Source organism: Protomyctophum bolini (genome assembly GCF_963924005.1).
Source record: "Protomyctophum bolini genome assembly, chromosome: 3".
NCBI classification, from domain to species: Eukaryota; Metazoa; Chordata; class Actinopteri; order Myctophiformes; family Myctophidae; genus Protomyctophum; species Protomyctophum bolini.
In genome coordinates, this window is record NC_137864.1 from 43,578,394 (window position 1) to 43,602,108 (window position 23,715).

The following is a 23,715-nucleotide window of genomic DNA, read 5'->3' on the forward strand; positions in this document are numbered from 1 at the left end:
CACACACACAATACAATATTATTTATTTTGGATATAAATAATTGGGTCCTATCTTACTCTTACCTGTTCCTGTGTTTTACGCTTACTGCTGTTGATGACAACTACATTTACCTATATTAATACACCTAAACACACGTCTAGTAGGATGCTAGGATGGGATGTATGGGGTAGCCTAAGATTTAGACTCGTACTGTAGATGTATTTTGTCAATACTGACATTTTGGAAATGTCAGAATCGATAATAAAATACATCTACGAGCGCTGGCGCTTTGGCATGGGGGGTCAGATCAACATGGAATGAATTCTGTACTGGCCATATAAGGAGCATGTCTTGAATGTACATGGTTTGATGAGGTCAGATCAACATATGGAATGTCAAGAAATTTAGATTAACAGAAGGGGGCGGTAATTCAACTATTTGGATGCCAACCGCCATGAAACCCCACGAAGAAGAAGAAGAACCAGAAGAAGAAGAACAAACATGGTGGAACACCGTGGACTGTTGACAACAACATCCACAAAACAAACGTACAAACCCATTTCTTCTTCAACAGTGATTGTTGAGCTTGAAGCGATCCACTCATGTCTACCAACAGCAGCGACTCGTTCCACGCCCAGCTGGCCGCGGTGATCGAGGTCCTGGCGAACAGCGCGGTGGCAGAGATCTGCAAGCTGGTGGATGATGGCTACGCGGTGCTGCGGCTGGAGATCACCCAGAACCAGAGGGAGATAGACGGCCTCAGGAGGAAGCTATTGGTCGCCAAGTTCCAGACATCCAGACGGAACATCCACCAACTGGACAGACTGAGCGCTCTGAGACGCAGCAGCAACGCCGTGCATGTAATTGTGAGCCCAAGTATTTTATTTCATTTTAACATTGAATATTGGTTATTGGACCATATCAATTAATTTATATTTGTGTTTATCATTCCTGCCAACCTCTGAACCTTCTTGCATCTGAAGAGTGTAAGATTCAAGGATTGTTCTCAACAACATTACAGAGTAATTTCCAGTAGTCTGGTGCATATTGGAGTTTGATTAAACTCGATTAGCACTTCATGTGAACCATGGCTAGATATTAGCAGGCCTTACTAATATCCATTAAAAAAAATCCAACGTATACAGGCTACACTCTACAGTAATTGATTTGATGCTAGCAATTGAAGAGCCACTTTAAATAGCAACTAATTACTTATTAAAGGGACTATCTCTTGCATTAAATTATGTGGGACTGTCTGGAGTCCAGACAGTCCCACATATATAAATTGCACTCCAGACTCTGGAGTGTATCCAGTAATAATCTACATAATCTACAGCGTTTACATAGTTTACAGTACACACTGCCAGAAACAAAGTGGCAATGGCAACTTTGGCAACAGAGAGACGGAGCTTCATTCACACCTTCCAACAAAAAACATTCAAATACTGCCATGACGATTTGCATGTCAAAAACCCAAGAAACGATGCAAATGAACATTGATAGATACGCGCACGGCAGTGGGGTGTGTACTGCTTATACTGAGCGGCTGGTTGGTCTTTATGCAGACCCTTGACACACACAGGTTGACACACAAAACGGCTGAAATACCGAAATTGAAGAAACCATGGACTGTCAAGGAGAAATGGTTCAAATCAAGGAGGGCCTGCAGTTCTGCCTTATTGTAATGATTTGGTATAATAAATCACACCCGTGTTAAGTAAGTGGTGCAACTCCGTGGGGGGGAACGCACCCAGGGTGCTGGCCCGATTCCGGCGAGCCGCCCCCTGTCCGAAATGGTTGAGAAATGACTGAGTTAGGGCCGATTCATACTCCTGTTTCGGCGCTGTAGTGCCGAAATGATTTCGGCTCGTCAGAAAATTTCAGTAGCACCGAAGAGCCGACTTTAGGACGGTACCCGCCCCCCCGAACCTCAAATGACGTCAAATTGTAGGCTCTACAGCGCCGAACCGACTTTTATTCGGCTCTAAAATAGGAGTATGAATCGACCCTTACCGTGTGGGGGTCCCTTACCGTGTGGGGGTCCCTCTACTGTACTGTCACTGTAGTGCACACCCGAAATCACCATATATACAGTTAATATGTGCGTGTGTTTGTGTTAGGTTGCGCACAGGTGGTGAAAAACAACCATGCTGTTTTCGTGCTCAGACGTACCCAGCCAGCCAGCCAGCCACCCACACACACACATAAGTCACTTAAGGAAGTGGTTGCACCACTTAAAAATTATGTATTAGAATGAAATTACCGACAATGGTTCTAATACGCAGAATGAATAATGTGTCCTATGGTCAAAAACAGGCTATGGATTTAATACTTTTATACCAGTGTTTTAAAAAATGGCAAAATAGCCATATGTTATTTATATTTTTCAAAAGATGAATTCATACAGATAAATAGAAATTATTAATGATTACGCAAAATCATTTGGATTATCTTGAGTAATTAAGATATGGTGAATTATGTATTAATTGTGACAGGGGACCCGTGGACCTTCGGCGCCCAGCAGAGCCAGATGTAACCCAGCGACCAAGAGCTCAACACAGGGAACAGGAGGAGAGGAGGAGGACGGGGGCGCTGACTTTCCTATCATCTTGAAGGTGGAGGGTGACTGCACCCTCAACAAAAGTAATCTATTTCCTCCTTTTCTTTTCTTTTTTTTCTCCTTTTTAAATTCCAATAGCAAAAGTTTTCAAAATAAAAATAAAAATAGTAGATCTATAGCTTCATCAGTCAGGAAGTACAGTACACACTCGATTTGTTGATCCATAATAACATAAATCAAAACACTGAAACTGAAAACAACATGCTTCTTGAATATATAATCAATAATTGAAACAAAAATAAACGACAGCCCTACTCTACTCTGCTCATTCTCTTTACTTTCAGAATTTTTATAACCAATTGACAATTTACTTCTTTCAGACATTCAACCCACAGTCAAACAGGGCAGTGATACAAACACAAGGGCATCTGCAAGCATCCAGTCCTCCAGGCCTAGATCCCTCGCTGTAGAGCCTGAGAATCATCTTCGCCAAGTCGACCAGCGATTCCACGCCCATGCGCCACCACACAACAAAGCTACTGCCAGTCACCACAGCAACGGAAACGCAAGTGCAGAGATCCACCATCCATCATCTGAACACAATAACAGATTCACTAGCTCCACACGTCACAACGATTGCAACCTGTTCACCAGTGCATCTGAGTGGGCAGAAGCTGGTGCAGGCATAGAGGTGTGGAATAACACTGGCAGCCTAACCACAGGGAACTGTTCTCTGGACCCTCCATATAACTCAGGCCCACATCAAGAGGGGAGAACTGGGAGCAATAGTGATGGCAGAGAGGGTTCTTCTGGAGCTTCAGAGGACCGGGAAGGAGATGTCTTTGGAGAGCCAAGTAACGTTGCTCCACCCCTGGCTGGTAATCTGGACTGGGAACCCGATATGGTGGTGGTGGATTCTGTTCCAATTAAAGTGGAGGCAGACATGAGCTCAGAGTGGAGCATAATAAACAGGGATGGGATAACCAGGTCTGCCAAACAGAGACTCAAGAAACACGGGAAAGAGGAGGAGCTAGAAGCAGCTCACTCAATCCCGACACTGAGCACAGAGACCTTAGACAGAACTACAGGTTTAAAGTCAAGTTTGGTTGTTGTTAATAGTGCCACTTCCTATGGTGACCTCTCTTTCCCCTCCTCGTTCTCTGCAATCAAAACCCCCAGGCATGTTTTACACCCTCAGGCAAACCGAAGAGACAATCAGTCGTCCCTCAACGAAAGTGCAGCTTCCTCTGCTATCGAGTTTAGCAGGCTCCTGAGCTCCATCCCGCCTATGGCGCTACCCGCCCAGCCAGCCCGTGACGCCAGAGGGCAATCACTCCGTTGCGAGCTGTGCGGTAAGACCTTCAGCAAGTTCCAGTCCCTGCAGTTGCACCAGCGCGTGCACACGGGCGAGAAGCCGTACAGCTGTCGCCACTGCTCCAAGCGCTTCTCCTACCAGCATCAGAAGAAGAACCACGAGCGCGTTCACACCGGAGAAAAGCCATTCAGCTGCCCCATCTGTGGCAAATGCTTTGTGCAGTCCAACAACATGAAGAGACACCTCAGCATCCACACGTGAGGGCATTGTTGCTACAGCATTAAAATAAAGAAATAACGCACGTCTCTGGTGCTTAGCCAAACTGCAAAACGGATGAATCATGCAAAAAACGAGGGCTCGCACAGCCCCAGCATACGATAGAGAACAGATCACTGATGTGATGCCGTTGTTGCCACTGAGTCAGTATCCACAGCACAGAGAACATCAGTGAGGAGATGGCAATGGTGTAGCGAGCCTGTGTTGTTGTTTTTGTTTGTTTTTCCCTAAATCATTTTTAATCCCACGATTTTGTAACCCATTTTTCACCCCTGTGTCAATGATTTAATCCTGGGCTCTACACACCCTCCGCCAACCTGGGGAGAGAAACGGACTTGAACTCATGCTTTCTTCATGCATGAGTGTCAAGTGCCAAGTTGCTCCTTTACACCTGACAGGGGGAAGTTTCCCTGGTTGGACGTAGCGCGTGGAAGGAACACGTTATTCCAACCAGTTCTGGTTGGCCACGGGGAGGCAGTTTAGAGACCAGGATTACTGTGTGTTTTTTGTGAGGGTACCTACCCTATGGGACACGGGGAGAACATGCAAACTCCACACAGAATGGCCCTTTCGCCAACCCTGCCTCGGGTATGGGCACTGATGATACAGAGGAGAGAACATGCTGCCAGCACCCACAGTGTCCCCAGCGGGAATCGAACCCAGGACCTTCTAGCTGTGAGGCGACGGCACTACCGACTGTGCCCCCTGTTTGTTTTTACCATTATACTTAACAATGCTCTTTATTCAATACATTATATACAGTATATATATGTTAATTATGTTAAGAATTTTTAAAACACTTTCCTTTATGTGTGTAATATGTGGTTTTAGATATTTTAGATTTTATTTGACATCATGGACACTGCTAAAATCTAAATATCTAAAACCATATGTTACACACAAAGACCCCAGGAAAGTCTTTTAAATCTCCTAAATTAACATTAACAGATATTTTTTTGCAAAAAGGTTGTGTGTGTCTCTTTAAGATGTTCATGGCACGCCTTGCATTATTCTCGTGCTGCTCTTGTCGTGTGATGTCCACTCTGACATAAGCGGCCAGATATCCGTCACGAACAGCTTCAGAGACCTGTAACCCGTCTGGATATAACTCTCGTGTTTGCTGTCCAGTAGCTTTTCCATCTGTGGTAGGATGGAGGTACACAGGTCTAGTTTCTGTACTGCAGGTTTAACGTTTAAAATGTTGAGAACGTCCACAATGATGCAACGTGTCACCAATGGCTACAGCGGTGTCCATACTCCATAGCCACCTTCACATCTGTGTCGTGTGGTGACCTTCAGTCATCTGAGACAGGACCTCCTCGTCGTCCAGGCCAGTGGGATCACGTGACGATGGTTAGAAGTCAGCCACGTTGAGCCCTATGGGCTCGCTCTTGGCAGAGGGGATCAAACTAGGCAGTGTTTTGGGCTTGGCGAGCACTGGCGTGCACAGACATTTAGAGGGGCAGGTGTTCAAGTGAAAAAAGGGCACCTTGTGCAGTGCATGGAACAGTCTGGTTGCCTTAATAGTGTATGATTTATAGATTTTGGGGCCAAAAAATCTAGCTTTTTTTAATCAAGACTTTATGGTCCACATACAATAGCTGCAACACGGTGGGAATGGTGCCACACTCCCTCCTTACACACAGCAGCCATCTGGGTTGAACAGAACACACCTGACAGGCCCTGTCTCTCCTGAAGAGCCGATCATGAGCAATTTCTCCACGTCCCATATTTTGATTGTCCTGTCCGAGCTGCCTGATGCCAGCAGATATTCTGTAGTGTGGAACTGAACATTGTTGACGGGGTCCACAGACTGAGCTGTGTTCACCTTCCCCGCAGTTAGGTCCCAAAGCCATATTGCAGCTACACTTGGTTGTAACACAGGCTCCAACAATAGCAGATCTATAATAGATGTAATTGTAAATCGGCTGTTTTCAGTGCACGACACATGCACACAGCTAAGTATATATAAATCAGGCCACAGGTGTTGGGTGCATGGGTGATGCTTTATTGGATGTGGGCAAATGTTAAGTAACTGGGACAAAGTTATACAATATTGGACCTTCCGGGAACAGCGTATAAAATAAGTGATTATCTAATATAATGCTGATGCTTAATTGCTTATAATAAAAAATGTACGGTTCTCAATTATTCGATTAATCCAAAGTAATAGAATAATCATGACGAAAATAATGTATAGTTGCAGCTCATTGGTCACCTTGGCTGAGTGCCCACTGATTCACAACAACCAATCAAATCCTCATTTGACAGTAAGTTCATTACATCAGATCAGTGGAAACAAAGGTTACTGATGGAAGAAGATACGGTGAGGTCAGGCCATGAAACAAGTATTTTACAAAGGTCTCAATCGTTCCAAAATAAATAGTGTTGATGCATCTGCTCCCTAGCCTAGAGGTCCTGGTAGGTAGCATAGAAAAACAGCAGTTCGTAGAGGAGAGATCCTGGTAGGATATTAGACTAGCAGTACTAGAAGTCCTGGTAGGATAGATAGAAAAGTGTGAGTAAAGTGTTTTTGTATTTCAAACAAACTGCACATAACATTCTCATGTGTTCTTGTTTGACTTTCCTTCCGTTTGGTATACTTTGTAACTGTTTTGATAAATGCTCTATAAACAATATATATTATTATTGTGTCAGACTCAGACTACATTTACCAATGAGGATCAATAAAGATTTATCTTATCTAATAATACAAACACACCTGTGTGCTTGCTGGATGGGATGGATGGTGTCTAGAGTTGTCACTCACTTATTTCTATTCCAACTCTGGTCTGTGCACTGTGTGAGAATGAATGTGGGATCTCAGTCAAGGCATAACGAGAAATAAAAAGGTTTTAATGTTGCAGTCCGGATGTAACTGTTAATAAAGTAGTCATTGACGGTATATAATAAAGAAAATACGAATACAACATGACGTCTTATCTATTTACTGATTTAAGAGCTGGTCAATAATCCCGCCTATTGTATCCGGTTATTTCCACGTATGCGCGTTCACGCACACATACAAGCAGTTTCCGTATCCGAATCAAAACCGGATCTGCAAACTGCGAAACGAATAGAACCTATTCCAGTCAAGAGGTATATCCAGTCAAGCTAGTTGCGGTTTTTACTCCATGCACTAGGTGGCCTAAATCAAATGAATATTTTTAGTACTTGACAAATAGACCGGAAGACCGCACCAGGCAGAAGAAGAACAAACATGGCGGACTGTTGACAACAACATCCACAAAACAAACCTATTTCTTCTTCAACAGCGACTGTTGAAGTGATCAGATCCACTCATGTCTACCAACAGCAGCGACTCGTTCCACGCCCAGCTGGCCGCGGTGATCGAGGTCCTGGCGAACAGCGCGGTGGCAGAGATCTGCAAGCTGGTGGATGATGGCTACGCGGTGCTGCGGCTGGAGATCACCCAGAACCAGAGGGAGTTAGACGGCCTCAGGAGGAAGCTGCTGGTCGCCAAGTTCCAGACATCCAGACGGAACAACCACCACTTGGACAGACTGAGCGCTCTGAGACGCAACAGCAGCGCCCTGCATGTGAGTCCACTACGACTGTTGTGTCCTAGGACAGTATTTTTGTGGAAGAAGAAATCTTCCATTCCTTCCTGCCAATCTCTGAACCTAAAGACTGTAAGAATAAGATTCAAGGATTTTTATCCAAGTCGAGGGTTTACAAATATTTAACAGAGATGTAATTTTCAGTCTTGCTTGCTATAATAATAATAATAATAAACTTTATTTGTATAGCACCTTTCATACATAAATGTAGCTCAAAGTGCTTTACTAACAAAGGATCCATTACAAAGTTTAAAGTAGACCTACAGATGACAAAATGATTTGATAGCAATTAAAGAGCCATTTAAATGGCAGCTTTGATGAATTGAACAATGTACAATTGTAAACAAGTGTAAGGCTTAATTGGGTCGTCCACTCACAGTTAACAGTCTTTGTATTGAGTTTGTGCTTGAAATGTACTGTAATTCTGCAAACTGTTAATAAAGATTTCAATCAATCAATCAAGCTAATTTCTTAAAAGTGACTATCTATTCTCTTTATGATTGCGTTAAATTACAATGTATCACTTGGATACATGTTGTGATGTATCATGTGTACGGGGGACTGGGGTGCAAATCCAGTCATACATCTACATAAAGCGACAGTAAAAGGTGCATGCGTGCCAGAAACAAAGTGGCAATGGCAAGAAAGACAGATTGATAGAGATAAGACAGAGCGTCTCACACCTTCCAACTAAAAAAACATTCAAATACTGCCATGGTGATTTGCATGTCAGAAACCCAAGAAACTACGCAAATGAATATTATGGCAGTTGAGTAGGTTGTGTAGCGTACCGTATAGGCTACTGACTGAGCAGAGGGTTGTTCTTATGTGGGCCATGATGAGATCTGGTTCATCTGGTTTTGACCAGATGAAGAGCCTTGGCTCGAAACGTCAAATGACCTTTTGGAGCATATTAGTGTGCAGGTTCCCTTCTCTTTTCCTTTGTCACTTTTTGAACCCAGCACCTCCACGAAGTGATGTGCGTATTTTACTATAGTTTCTGAAGGAGTCATGAGGAGAAATGGTTGAAATCAAGGAGGGTTGGCCGGTCTGGTTTATTATAATGGAAAATTGTACATTCAGGTATATTACAAATCACACCCGTGTGGAGTGTGGGGCACTTATCATCATACATCATCTCATTCCGGCCACTTCATCTGTTACGCAATGTTTGTGTTTACACAAACACACAAAACTGTCCGTTCATTATCAAATCGCATTTTATGTTTGTATTAGGATTAGGACAATGTTTGTGTTTACAACACACTAAATGCTGGACATAGGAGGGCCCTCAAAAATATCCTCAGTCAATAGAATGAAAATACCGACAATGACTGGTTCTAATACTCAAAATAAATAATATGATCAAAACAGGCTATGGATTGGATTTAATACTGCCAGTGTTGGCAAAATAGCCATAGGTCATCTATTTCTATTTTTTTCCAAAAGAGTAATTACTAATTCATACAGATGGATTGTGCAAAATCGATTAAGTTATGGTGATTCATTATGTATTCATTGTGACAGGTGACCCGCGGACCATCGGTGCCCAGCAGAGCCAGATATAACCCCGCGACCAAGAGCTCAACACAGGAAACAGGAGGAGAGGAGGAGGACGGGGGCGCTGGCTTTCCTATCATCTTGAAGGAGGAGGGTGACGGCAACACACTCAAAGGTACTCGTCATTCATCTGATACCCTGCAGGGCAGTGATCCAAACACAAGGGCATCTGCAAGCATCCAGTCCTCCAGACCTAGATCTAGAACCCTCGCTGTAGAGCCTGAAAATCATCTTCTCCACATCGACCAGCAATTCCACGCCCATGTGCCACCACACAACAAAGCTACTGCCAGTCACCACAGCAACGGAAATGCAAGCAGAGAGAGCCACCATCCATCAACTGACCGCAATAACAGATTCACCACCACAAGTCACGACGATGGCAACCTGTTTACCAGTGCATCTGAGTGGGCAGAAGCTGGTGCAGGCATAGAGGTGTGGAATAATGCTGGCAGCCTAACCACAGGGAACTGTTCTCTGGACCCTCCACATAACTCAGGCCCACATCAAGAGGGGAGAACTGGGAGCAACACTGATGGCAGAGAGGGTTCTCCAGGAGCTTTAGAGGAACAGGGAGGACACGTTTCTGGCGACCCCAGTAACGTTGCTCCACCCCTGGCTGGTAATCTGGACTGGGAACCCGATATGGTGGTGGTGGATTCTGTTCCAATTAAAGTGGAGGCAGACATGAGTTCAGAGTGGAGCATAATAGACAGGGATGGGATAACCAGGTCTGCCAAACAGAGACTCAAGAAACACGGGAGAGAGGAGGAGCTGGAAGCATCTCGTTCAGCCCTGACACTGAGCACAGAGACCTTAGACAGAACTACAGGTTTAAAGTCAAGTTTGCTTGATATTAACAGTGCGTCTTCCTGCGGCGACCTCTCCTCCTTCTCCTCATTTTCTTCTCCAATCAAATCCATCAGGCAGGTTTTACACCCTCAGGCTAACCGAGGAGACAATCAGTCGTCTTCCCTCAACGAAATTGCCGCCTCCTCTGCTAGGGAGTTTAACAGACTCCTCAGCTCCATCCCGCCTATGGCGCTACCCGCCCAGCGGGACCACGACACCGGAGGTCAACCGTTCCGTTGCGAGCTGTGCGGGAAGAACTTCAGCAAGTTCCAGTCCCTGCGGCGGCACCAGCGAGTGCACACAGGTGAGAAGCCGTACGGCTGTCGCCACTGCTCCAAGCGCTTCTCCCACCAGCATCAGATGAAGAACCACGAGCGCGTTCACACGGGTGAGAAACCGTTCCGCTGCCCCATCTGTGGCAGGTGCTTCGTGCAGTCCAACCATATGAAGAGACACCTCAGCATCCACACGGCGGAGGACAAGTCAATGAGGTGATGAAGAATGAAACCTCAGCATGACAGATGAGGACAGATCAGTGATATGATGAAAGGACATCAGAGGACAGATGAGGTGATGGTGCATAGCCGTTGCCTTTTGATATGAGAGCAGTCCAGTAACTGGGACAAAGTGACTGCAATAGGATGTGTACTATTAAATTGATCTGGAAAATCACTCACATGGGAGACTTACCAGTTTACTAGAAAACCAAAAGTTTAGGTTGGACACAAAATGTACACAAGGGTTAGTATGCGAAATATAATATCAGAAATATTGTCAAAATATTGAATAGCGTTTTGGAGTTAAGACACCAAATACTGTGCTATAATAAAATGCATGAATAATGGGTATGGTGCGTTCACACGAGGAAGATGCAAATATCACAGCATATTTGTCACTGTTGCTCAGTCGTGTGAGATGTGTCATTGCAGCTACAGTTGTAGCTTTGTAGCTTTGCTTCTGGAAGTTGAACCCAGCTCAGCTGGTAACAAGACTACCTGCCCCGTTTCTGTTTTCCTCCCAGAATTTTCCCCAGTGAGGGGTGGGAGAGGCTGGACAGCAGACGGCTGGACTTTGAATTTCTCTAACTATAAACTTTCATGACAGCAGAACAGCCTAAGTACAAATATAATTTATGAAAAGCTACTACAGTGAAGTCTGTTCACAGAAGTTGTTGTAGGATATGTGGGGATTATCTGACGAGGTACCATTTGAGGGGGCAAAACCTTTATACTAAATAATACTAAATTGTTTATAGGTTCAATATCAAGTCAAATAATATAGCCTTTCCACAGCAGTATCTTTTTATATTTTTCCAAAAAGAATACAAACAGCCAATAGCATATTACAAAGTTATCCCCCGCCCTCACTGGGAAAAATCCGGGAGGAAAAACGGGCAAGCACCGGGGCGAGTAGTCCAGTATTGGCTCAGCTTCCATTTGTAGCTTTTGCAGCAGCTACAAACGTTGGAGGCGTCTCTTTGCATCTTCATGTCGCTGGCTTCCATTGACAATGAATGGTAGACTCTATCTTTGCATCTGCCCGTGCAGCATTAGGATCAAGCCTGATTTTTATTTTTATTTTAGGGGCAAGGCCCCTGGGGCAGGCACAAAGGGCAAAGGCCAAATGTCACGGCAGCCAAGTCTTCAAATAAAACATTTAAGTTTGCGATAAAACTATTTGAAAAAAAGAAAATTTTAATAACTTTTGTCGAGTTGTACAGAAAAGCTTTCGGTGCGCAGGCAAGTGCACATAAATAATAAAAATGAAAGATACACTTCGGTCCCTACATTTCGAAACATTGCCCTCAATAAATGTATGCTCTTGTACCAAACAGATAATCAGTGTGCAAGTGTATCTTTCTTTTTTTAAATATAATTATTCTATTAGTGAAAGCTGTTTATTTCACAGGATAATGGCTTGGTACTTTTCACATTACCAATTTGTACAAACTCCCAAGTCAAAACTTCATACACGTCTGAACCCTAGACTAATCGGAGTCACTGGACTGGTTGGAAGATTGGGTACAGAGAGCCTGGGGCAGTTGCAGTGTATGTTTTGCAGTTCGTTGGACCATATAGAGTTGTGTTTGGCCTCGTTTTGGGGATGCCAGCCACCATTTTGCAGTAGCATGCAAATGTCTTGTCTACGATGTAAAGGAGCATAACCCACCCTGTGCCTTGATGCTGATATGGTCTTCCTCCTTTAATGGTTGACATAGGCTTGAGCAGTGAGCACCAGCAATTATTATTGCTGTTTTTATATTTTTTTATTGATTTTATAAATATTGCACCCCACCTTAAACAAGAGGCTAAATAACTATAGGCTACATTGGGTCCATTTGAAGACAGGTTCTTGTTTTCCAAAATTAATACAAGCTTTCCACCAGCAACGACGATAGCCTACTGGCTTCCTAATAGCTATAATCATTGCCAATCATTGAACATTATACTAACCCTGCCATTCTGAATGAAATGATAAAGTGTTTGTGAATATGTTAATTGTGGTGTTCATGATGAACTTTATTCAATGTTCTGCTGGTTGTCCTTCCAGAATGGGTAACTATGAAGAAAAAAGAACTTTTTCTTGTGATGTCACTGATATTATACTGTCAAAAGAACACAGCACAGTGACGGCAGTGGTTCTCAAACATTGAATTGAATTAAGGACCCCCAGTTTGGTATGTCAGTAGGTTATGGACCCAACTAACATACTTTGTATCACAAGAGATAATTAAAATACACAGAAGTGTTTCATACTGTCATGTATACTTGAAGGTGTTGAATTAAACTTGCATCATTCAAAATGGTATTGGAGAGGGACACATGGAGTTAGGCGATATTTAACGTGTTGGGAGAGAGAATGTCTTGAATAAATTGTTAACATTTGATAACAATCTGAACCTTTTAATAAAATATTAGTTATCAAATAACCAAAAGTAGGTAAATGCACAGAAGTGAACCTTAAAAGGCTAATACAATTAAGCAACAAAAGTTGCCAAACTAACAATTAAAAAAAACTAGAGAAACAGCATTTGCAAAAGCAGGAGCAGTGTCTGGGAAGTGCATGTGCCATCACAAAATCCAGTGACCAAGGTCCAAAAGCAATCCAGTTTGAGTGGTCTGTAGGTCATTCCATGAACAATGCAAGGCTTTTCTGCCCCAGCCTCAGATTTTGTAGTGGCTCAGTAGTAGTGCTCTGTCTCCACAAACCCTTCTTGTCTGACAGTAAAACAGGAGCTAGATCTCTTACAGGTGACTGCATACATTTTGTTACAGTGGTCATTGCACCAGCCTGTGAAAGAAAGAGTAGCAAAACATGTAATGGTGGTGCACTGATACAGTCAACATCAAGTATAAGGTTAATAAGTGGTTAATGCTCAGATCTGCAAGCAGAAGTGAATCTCCAACCTAGAAGTGATAACCATGGTCCCTTCAACACTGAGAAACTCCTGTTGAAGGAATTGCACCTCCCGCTCATTCTGAACTAGTCTGAGACCAGTGTAGCTCCTACATTGATGCAGGCGGCCTATACAAACAAAAAGCGTTTACAGACAGGACTCTTGTCTATAGCCTATGGTCTTGGACGGCATATTATAGCATGCCGTTTCCGGTTTTCATCATGTTTGAGGATTTGAAAAAAAGACGAAAATAACTCAAAGTTTGAAACTACAAAACATTTCAAAGTAAAAAGGTTTCTAGGTCTAAGTATGTAGGACTAGTAGTATGCCAAAGTTTTGCTATTGCCATTGAGAATGCATTGGGCGTTTAAGTTAATTAACTCAGAAACTACAAAACATTTCAAAGTAAATGGTTCCAGCATGTGTGCCCACAGTAAGCTGAATTATAAAAAGTGTGAATGGAGTTTCTAGGTGAAAGTGATTTTTTGACATGCCATAGAGCTGCCATTGTTGGATATTTCCAACAATGGATGTGATTAATCCGTTCTCAAATCTTCTATTAACGGCTAGGTGTGCTGTCATGCTCATTTCAGCATGACTGGATAGCCTATTTCAACCAATTGGTTGGTCAGAAGAACTACCTGTAGTAATATAAATATTTCATTCCACTTTTGTCTTTTTTCAAATTGTTCTGAGTACCACCAGAGGAGGGCTCAAGTACCACCAGTGGTACTAGTACCAGTGGTTGGGTCGGAACCTCTGCCCTAGGCGACACGAGGAGAACATGTGGGGTACTTAGGGCCGATTCATACTCCTGTTTCGGCGCTGTAGTGCCGAACTGATTTCGGCTCGTCAGAAAATTTCAGTAGCACCGAAGAGCCGACTTTAGGACGGTACCCGCCCCCCCGAACCTCAAATGACGTCAAATTGTAGGCTCTACAGCGCCGAACCGACTTTTATTCGGCTCTAAAATAGGAGTATGAATCGACCCTTACCCTATAGGGGACACAGGGAAAACATGTGAGGGTACCTACCCTAGGGGACACGGGGAAAACATGCAAACTCCACACAGAAAGCCCCTTTCGCCAACCCTGCCCTCGGGTATGGGCACTGACGGCGCGGAGGAGAGAACACACCCCAGTGCCCACAGCTTCTCCAGTGGGAATCGAACCAAGGACCTTCTAGTTCTAGCTGTGAGGCGACAGCACTACCGACTGCATGAGCCACCGTGCCCCCAAATGTAGGCCTACTTAAAGTATACCAAAAGGAAAAGTAGACAAAGGATGGAGAGCTGGTAACCATTTGGTCTCATTTTAGGCTCTCAAGAAGTATAATTCATTATTGTTAAACATCTGCATTTCTTAATTTACACGAAATTTACCCAATTAGAGACATCATCACAGCATGGAATTGTAGACAACATCTAATCCAACGACAACTCATTCATAGTGTTGGTGGCCTGTGATTGATTGATTGATTGATTGAAGTATTTATTTAACAGTTTGCAGAATTACATTTCAAGCACAACTCAATACAAACTGTGAGTGGACGACCAATAAAGCACTAGACTTGTTTACCTTGTTCAATTGATCATAACATTTAGAGACATACACTTCTAGAGAGAGAGAGAGAGAGAGCAGGTGAAATTACATAGCAACATGTTTAAAGTCGTTTGTCATAGACAGACTGGGAACCCGACGTTTTGCTGCCATCTAGTGTTCACCAGCAGACACTGCATGTCTCTGAAGATTATTATTGGGTCCTTGTCAAGGACCCACAAATTATATAATACTAGAATTTCGCCCCCCTTCGGAAGGCTCATCCCACTGTCGTTGCAGCGCAATATGGGAAGAAGGAAATTGCGGGAGTTGACAGCTGTGTTTTTAAACTCCGTAGTGTGCCCTGCACACAGCACACACTCGCAATTGCAGCTGGAGGGCGACGCGACACACACACACACACACACACACACACACACACAGACACACACACACACACACACACACACACAGAGCGATGTGTGGATAAATCACTGAGATTTGGGAAATGTGTTCTGAATGGGCCTAAATATATGTGTGTAGGCTGCAACAATGATTTCATAAAGTGTAGTTTAGTTTTGAACAGGCAACTAATGTAGTGATAGATTAATTGAATGGGCCTGAATAGATAGATAGATAGATAGATTTATTTATTTTTGTGTCATGCACCAAAGGCGCCCAGCCCACAATCGCAATTGCGATGTATGGATAAATTAAATGATTAAGCACGCAACATTGAGAAGCATGCAACATGCTGTGTGATTACCTGTTTCGGTTCGCGACACACACACAGGGCGATGTATGGATAAATCAAATGAACGATTAAGCAAGCAACATTGAGAAGGATGCAACATGCTGTGTGATTTACCTGTTTGGGTTTGTTTTGCGCGACTGGCTCGCAAATGTTTGGAGGCACGCGTGTATTGAGAAAGTGCGCTGCGTTTTCTTCGTGGCATATTGTGTTTTTGGGGGGGTGATGGCAGAGTATATTTTGTTGGTGGAGTGAGTAGCCTACAGTGCAGTCAGAGAGTAGTTCACAGGTCACACACAGGAGCAGTGAAAGGGGGAGGGGACTTGGGATGGCAGTGTAGAGTAGGCACGACATTGAGGGGATAGAAACCATCCCGGTCGCGTGGTTCATCTAGGATAAAGCTCACATGTTACCCAAATAGTTGAATACACAAAAGCTAAGGCACTGGTGTCGTACTTCTGGTTTACCGGAACGGGGTTCAACTCCCTGCAGTGCCCTGCTCAATGTGTTGTATTTACCGGAAGAATTGAGTAGTCCATGAGTAGCTGTCTGTCTGTCTATGAGTAGCTGTCTGCCTGCCCAATTGTCTATGAGTAGCTGTCTGTCTGTCTATGAGTAGCTGTCTACCTTCCTGCCTGTCCAATTGTCCATGAGTAGCTGTCTGTCTGTCTGTCTATGAGTAGCTGTCTGCCTTCCTGCCTGTCCAATTGTCCATGAGTAGCTGTCTGCCTGCCTGTCCAATTCTCCATGAGTAGCTGTCTGTCTGCCTGTCTATGAGTAGCTGTCTGACTGCCTGCCTGTCCAATTCTCCATGAGTAGCTGTCTGTCTGTCTGCCTGTCTATGAGTAGCTGTCTGCCTGCCTGCCAGCCAGCAAGTTGGTTAACAGAAAATAAATTGTTATGGCTGAGTAAAATAAAATACAATAAACACAATTTGCCTGAAAATAGATTACCCAGCTATGACCTTTTTCATGAAAAAAAATGAGTAGTGATATGGCTGACTGAGTAAAATAAAACAATCTACCTGAAAATAGATAGCTATAAGTGAAGAGCAATTTCCGCAATTACCATTTCCGCAATTTCCATTTCCGCAATTTCCTCAATTTCCATTTCCGCAATTTCCATTTCCACCATTTCCGCAATTTCCGCAATTACCATTTCCGCAATTTCCGCAATTTCCATTTCCGCATTTCCGCAATTTCCATTTCCACCATTTCCACCATTTCCGCAATTACAATTTCCGCAAATTTCCGCAATTTACATTTCCATTTCCAACTATTAATGGCAGCTGGGTTTCATCATTCAAATAAAATAGAATTCTGTCCGTTTAGCTATAAAATTATGTCAGGGAATAGGGATACACAGTATATGTCTTTCATTTGCATTGCATCTCCCCCCCCCCCCCCCAAGCTTTTATTTTCGTTCGAGTAATAGTACAACTCTAATAGTATTACTTATAATAATGTAATTAAAGATAACTTCATTCAGATTTATTTATTTTTATTTCATTTTCCAGATTTTTTTTTCTTCTTTTTTTTAGATTTTCATTGGTGGGCCAGTCATAATGGTCCCGCGGGCCTGATGTGGCCCGCGGGCCTGAGGTTGAGTATCACTGCCGTACGATATGGGCTATAGCCCATGGTCCAAAATGATGAGAAACGAGGCTAACTTTTTTTTTCAAAATTTCAAAAAACATGGGCTATAACCCATCGTTTTTGTCATTTCGTAATTTTTGTCAAATCATCAAAAATGATGAAAAACGGCGCGCTATAGTATGCCGTACGATATGGGCTATAGCCCATGGTCCAAAATGATGAGAAACGAGGCTAACTTTTTTTTTCAAAATTAAAAAAAACATGGGCTATAACCCATCGTTTTTGTCATTTCGTAATTTTTGTCAAATCTTCAAAAATGATGAAAAACGGCGCGCTATAGTATGCCGTACGATATGGGCTATAGCCCATGGTCCAAAATGATGAGAAACGAGGCTAACTTTTTTTTTCAAAATTTCAAAAAACATGGGCTATAACCCATCGTTTTTGTCATTTCGTCATTTTTTTCAAATCTTCAAAAATGATGAAAAACGGCGCGCTATAGTATGCCGTACGATATGGGCTATAGCCCATGGTCCAAAATGATGAGAAACGAGGCTAACTTTTTTTTCCAAAATTTCAAAAAACATGGCCTATAACCCATCGTTTTTGTCATTTCGTCATTTTTTTCAAATCTTCAAAAATGATGAAAAACGGCGCGCTATAGTATGCCGTACGATATGGGCTATAGCCCATGGTCCAAAATGATGAGAAACGAGGCTAACTTTTTTTTTCAAAATTTAAAAAAACATGGGCTATAACCCATCGTTTTTGTCATTTCGTCATTTTTTTTAAATCTTCAAAAATGATGAAAAACGGCGCGCTATAGTATGCCGTACGATATGGGCTATAGCCCATGGTCCAAAATGATGAGAAACGAGGCTAACTTTTTTTTTCAAAATTTCAAAAAACATGGGCTATAACCCATCGTTTTTGTCATTTCATCATTTTTTTCAAATCTTCAAAAATGATGAAAAACGGCGCGCTATAGTATGCCGTACGATATGGGCTATAGCCCATGGTCCAAAATGATGAGAAACGAGGCTAACTTTTTTTTTCAAAATTTCAAAAAACATGGGCTATAACCCATCGTTTTTGTCATTTCGTCATTTTTTTCAAATCTTCAAAAATGATGAAAAACGGCGCGCTATAGTATGCCGTACGATATGGGCTATAACCCATGGTCCAAAATGATGAGAAACGAGCCTAACTTTTTTTTTCAAAATTTCAAAAAACATGGGCTATAACCCATCGTTTTTGTCATTTCGTAATTTTTGTCAAATCATCAAAAATGATGAAAAACGGCGCGCTATAGTATGCCGTACGATATGGGCTATAGCCCATGGTCCAAAATGATGAGAAACGAGGCTAACTTTTTTTTTCAAAATTTCAAAAAACATGGGCTATAACCCATCGTTTTTGTCATTTCATCATTTTTTTCAAATCTTCAAAAATGATGAAAAACGGCGCGCTATAGTATGCCGTACGATATGGGCTATAGCCCATGGTCCAAAATGATGAGAAACGAGGCTAACTTTTTTTTTCAAAATTTCAAAAAACATGGGCTATAACCCATCGTTTTTGTCATTTCGTCATTTTTTTCAAATCTTCAAAAATGATGAAAAACGGCACGCTATAGTATGCCGTACGATATGGGCTATAGCCCATGGTCCAAAATGATGAGAAACGAGGCTAACTTTTTTTTTCAAAATTTCAAAAAACATGGGCTATAACCCATCGTTTTTGTCATTTCATCATTTTTTTCAAATCTTCAAAAATGATGAAAAACGGCGCGCTATAGTATGCCATACGATATGGGCTATAGCCCATGGTCCAAAATGATGAGAAACGAGGCTAACTTTTTTTTTCAAAATTTCAAAAAACATGGGCTATAACCCATCGTTTTTGTCATTTCGTAATTTTTGTCAAATCTTCAAAAATGATGAAAAACGGCGCGCTATAGTATGCCGTACGATATGGGCTATAGCCCATGGTCCAAAATGATGGGAAACGAGGCTAACTTTTTTTTCCAAAATTTCAAAAAACATGGGCTATAACCCATCGTTTTTGTCATTTCGTCATTTTTTTCAAATCTTCAAAAATGATGAAAAACGGCGCGCTATAGTATGCCGTACGATATGGGCTATAGCCCATGGTCCAAAATGATGAGAAACGAGGCTAACTTTTTTTTTCAAAATTTCAAAAAACATGGGCTATAACCCATCGTTTTTGTCATTTCGTAATTTTTGTCAAATCATCAAAAATGATGAAAAACGGCGCGCTATAGTATGCCGTACGATATGGGCTATAGCCCATGGTCCAAAATGATGAGAAACGAGGCTAACTTTTTTTTTCAAAATTTCAAAAAACATGGGCTATAACCCATCGTTTTTGTCATTTCGTCATTTTTTTCAAATCTTCAAAAATGATGAAAAACGGCGCGCTATAGTATGCCGTACGATATGGGCTATAGCCCATGGTCCAAAATGATGAGAAACGAGGCTAACTTTTTTTCCCAAAATTTCAAAAAACATGGGCTATAACCCATCGTTTTTGTCATTTCGTCATTTTTTTCAAATCTTCAAAAATGATGAAAATGGCGCGCTATAGTATGCCGTACGATATGGGCTATAGCCCATGGTCCAAAATGATGAGAAACGAGGCTAACTTTTTTTTTCAAAATTTCAAAAAACATGGGCTATAACCCATCGTTTTTGTCATTTCGTCATTTTTTTCAAATCTTCAAAAATGATGAAAAACGGCGCGCTATAGTATGCCGTACGATATGGGCTATAGCCCATGGTCCAAAATGATGAGAAACGAGGCTAACTTTTTTTTTCAACATTTCAAAAAACATGGGCTATAACCCATCGTTTTTGTCATTTCATCATTTTTTTCAAATCTTCAAAAATGATGAAAAACGGCGCGCTATAGTATGCCGTACGATATGGGCTATAGCCCATGGTCCAAAATGATGAGAAACGAGGCTAACTTTTTTTTTCAAAATTTCAAAAAACATGGGCTATAACCCATCGTTTTTGTCATTTCGTAATTTTTGTCAAATCTTCAAAAATGATGAAAAACGGCGCGCTATAGTATGCCGTACGATATGGGCTATAGCCCATGGTCCAAAATGATGAGAAACGAGGCTAACTTTTTTTTTCAAAATTTCAAAAAACATGGGCTATAACCCATCGTTTTTGTCATTTCGTCATTTTTTTCAAATCTTCAAAAATGATGAAAAACGGCGCGCTATAGTATGCCGTACGATATGGGCTATAGCCCATGGTCCAAAATGATGAGAAACGAGGCTAACTTTTTTTTTCAAAATTTCAAAAAACATGGGCTATAACCCATCGTTTTTGTCATTTCGTCATTTTTTTCAAATCTTCAAAAATGATGAAAAACGGCGCGCTATAGTATGCCGTACGATATGGGCTATAGCCCATGGTCCAAAATGATGAGAAACGAGGCTAACTTTTTTTTTCAAAATTTAAAAAAACATGGGCTATAACCCATCGTTTTTGTCATTTCGTCATTTTTTTCAAATCTTCAAAAATGATGAAAAACGGCGCGCTATAGTATGCCGTACGATATGGGCTATAGCCCATGGTCCAAAATGATGAGAAACGAGGCTAACTTTTTTTTTCAAAATTTCAAAAAACATGGGCTATAACCCATCGTTTTTGTCATTTCATCATTTTTTTCAAATCTTCAAAAATGATGAAAAACGGCGCGCTATAGTATGCCGTACGATATGGGCTATAGCCCATGGTCCAAAATGATGAGAAACGAGGCTAACTTTTTTTTTTCAAAATTTCAAAAAACATGGGCTATAACCCATCGTTTATGTCATTTCGTCATTTTTTTCAAATCTTCAAAAATGATGAAAAACGGCGCGCTATAGTATGCCGTACGATATGGGCTATAACCCATGGTCCAAAATGATGAGAAACGAGCCTAACTTTTTTTTTCAAAATTTAAAAAAACATGGGCTATAACCCATCGTTTTTGTCATTTCGTAATTTTTGTCAAATCATCAAAAATGATGAAAAACGGCGCGCTATAGTATGCCGTACGATATGGGCTATAGCCCATGGTCCAAAATGATGAGAAACGAGGCTAACTTTTTTTTTCAAAATTTCAAAAAACATGGGCTATAACCCATCGTTTTTGTCATTTCATCATTTTTTTCAAATCTTCAAAAATGATGAAAAACGGCGCGCTATAGTATGCCGTACGATATGGGCTATAGCCCATGGTCCAAAATGATGAGAAACGAGGCTAACTTTTTTTTCCAAAATTTCAAAAAACATGGGCTATAACCCATCGTTTTTGTCATTTCGTCATTTTTTTCAAATCTTCAAAAATGATGAAAAACGGCACGCTATAGTATGCCGTACGATATGGGCTATAGCCCATGGTCCAAAATGATGAGAAACGAGGCTAACTTTTTTTTTCAAAATTTCAAAAAACATGGGCTATAACCCATCGTTTTTGTCATTTCGTAATTTTTGTCAAATCTTCAAAAATGATGAAAAACGGCGCGCTATAGTATGCCGTACGATATGGGCTATAGCCCATGGTCCAAAATGATGAGAAACGAGGCTAACTTTTTTTTTCAAAATTTCAAAAAACATGGGCTATAACCCATCGTTTTTGTCATTTCGTCATTTTTTTCAAATCTTCAAAAATGATGAAAAACGGCGCGCTATAGTATGCCGTACGATATGGGCTATAGCCCATGGTCCAAAATGATGAGAAACGAGGCTAACTTTTTTTTTCAAAATTTCAAAAAACATGGGCTATAACCCATCGTTTTTGTCATTTCGTCATTTTTTTCAAATCTTCAAAAATGATGAAAAACGGCGCGCTATAGTATGCCGTACGATATGGGCTATAGCCCATGGTCCAAAATGATGAGAAACGAGGCTAACTTTTTTTTTCAAAATTAAAAAAAACATGGGCTATAACCCATCGTTTTTGTCATTTCGTCATTTTTTTCAAATCTTCAAAAATGATGAAAAACGGCGCGCTATAGTATGCCGTACGATATGGGCTATAGCCCATGGTCCAAAATGATGAGAAACGAGGCTAACTTTTTTTTTCAAAATTTCAAAAAACATGGGCTATAACCCATCGTTTTTGTCATTTCATCATTTTTTTCAAATCTTCAAAAATGATGAAAAACGGCGCGCTATAGTATGCCGTACGATATGGGCTATAGCCCATGGTCCAAAATGATGAGAAACGAGGCTAACTTTTTTTTTCAAAATTTCAAAAAACATGGGCTATAACCCATCGTTTTTGTCATTTCGTCATTTTTTTCAAATCTTCAAAAATGATGAAAAACGGCGCGCTATAGTATGCCGTACGATATGGGCTATAACCCATGGTCCAAAATGATGAGAAACGAGCCTAACTTTTTTTTTCAAAATTTAAAAAAACATGGGCTATAACCCATCGTTTTTGTCATTTCGTAATTTTTGTCAAATCATCAAAAATGATGAAAAACGGCGCGCTATAGTATGCCGTACGATATGGGCTATAGCCCATGGTCCAAAATGATGAGAAACGAGGCTAACTTTTTTTTTCAAAATTTCAAAAAACATGGGCTATAACCCATCGTTTTTGTCATTTCATCATTTTTTTCAAATCTTCAAAAATGATGAAAAACGGCGCGCTATAGTATGCCGTACGATATGGGCTATAGCCCATGGTCCAAAATGATGAGAAACGAGGCTAACTTTTTTTTTCAAAATTTCAAAAAACATGGGCTATAACCCATCGTTTTTGTCATTTCGTCATTTTTTTCAAATCTTCAAAAATGATGAAAAACGGCACGCTATAGTATGCCGTACGATATGGGCTATAGCCCATGGTCCAAAATGATGAGAAACGAGGCTAACTTTTTTTTTCAAAATTTCAAAAAACATGGGCTATAACCCATCGTTTTTGTCATTTCATCATTTTTTTCAAATCTTCAAAAATGATGAAAAACGGCGCGCTATAGTATGCCGTACGATATGGGCTATAGCCCATGGTCCAAAATGATGAGAAACGAGGCTAACTTTTTTTTTCAAAATTTCAAAAAACATGGGCTATAACCCATCGTTTTTGTCATTTCGTCATTTTTTTCAAATCTTCAAAAATGATGAAAAACGGCGCGCTATAGTATGCCGTACGATATGGGCTATAACCCATGGTCCAAAATGATAAGAAACGAGCCTAACTTTTTTTTTCAAAATTTCAAAAAACATGGGCTATAACCCATCGTTTTTGTCATTTCGTAATTTTTGTCAAATCATCAAAA

General features: G+C 41.4%; 2 protein-coding genes across 3 annotated transcripts; both read left to right on the forward strand.

Annotated features, from left to right (window-relative positions):
- Positions 1-482: 482 nt before the first annotated feature.
- LOC308313150 (uncharacterized protein) lies at positions 483-5,579 on the forward strand. 2 transcript variants are annotated; one of them, XM_080760094.1, is made up of 3 exons: positions 483-846; positions 2,476-2,623; positions 2,921-5,579. In XM_080760094.1, exons 1-3 carry the CDS (start codon positions 583-585, stop codon positions 4,114-4,116), a joined length of 1,608 nt encoding a protein of 535 aa, XP_080616220.1. In that variant the 5' UTR covers positions 483-582; the 3' UTR covers positions 4,117-5,579. The 2 variants fall into 2 exon arrangements, with proteins under 2 accessions (XP_080616220.1, XP_080616221.1); XM_080760095.1 differs by having other exon boundaries at positions 483-840.
- A 1,743-nt stretch (positions 5,580-7,322) lies between these two features.
- On the forward strand, positions 7,323-12,910 carry LOC308313148 (uncharacterized protein). Its single transcript, XM_080760091.1, has 2 exons — positions 7,323-7,691; positions 9,240-12,910. The coding sequence occupies exons 1-2, from the start codon at positions 7,434-7,436 to the stop codon at positions 10,617-10,619; spliced, it is 1,638 nt and encodes a 545-aa protein (XP_080616217.1). The 5' UTR covers positions 7,323-7,433; the 3' UTR covers positions 10,620-12,910.
- The last annotated feature ends 10,805 nt before the right edge of the window (positions 12,911-23,715 follow it).

Bases quoted from the DNA above. Each gene is read 5' to 3' on its own strand.
- LOC308313150 (XM_080760094.1), top strand. From the start codon at position 583: ATGTCTACCAACAGCAGCGACTCGTTCCACGCCCAGCTGGCCGCGGTG. The intron at 847-2,475 runs GTGAGCCCAAGT...TAATTGTGACAG, and splicing joins GCAACGCCGTGCATGTAATT to GGGACCCGTGGACCTTCGGC. The intron at 2,624-2,920 runs GTAATCTATTTC...TACTTCTTTCAG, and splicing joins TGACTGCACCCTCAACAAAA to ACATTCAACCCACAGTCAAA.
- LOC308313148 (XM_080760091.1), top strand. From the start codon at position 7,434: ATGTCTACCAACAGCAGCGACTCGTTCCACGCCCAGCTGGCCGCGGTG. The intron at 7,692-9,239 runs GTGAGTCCACTA...TCATTGTGACAG, and splicing joins GCAACAGCAGCGCCCTGCAT to GTGACCCGCGGACCATCGGT.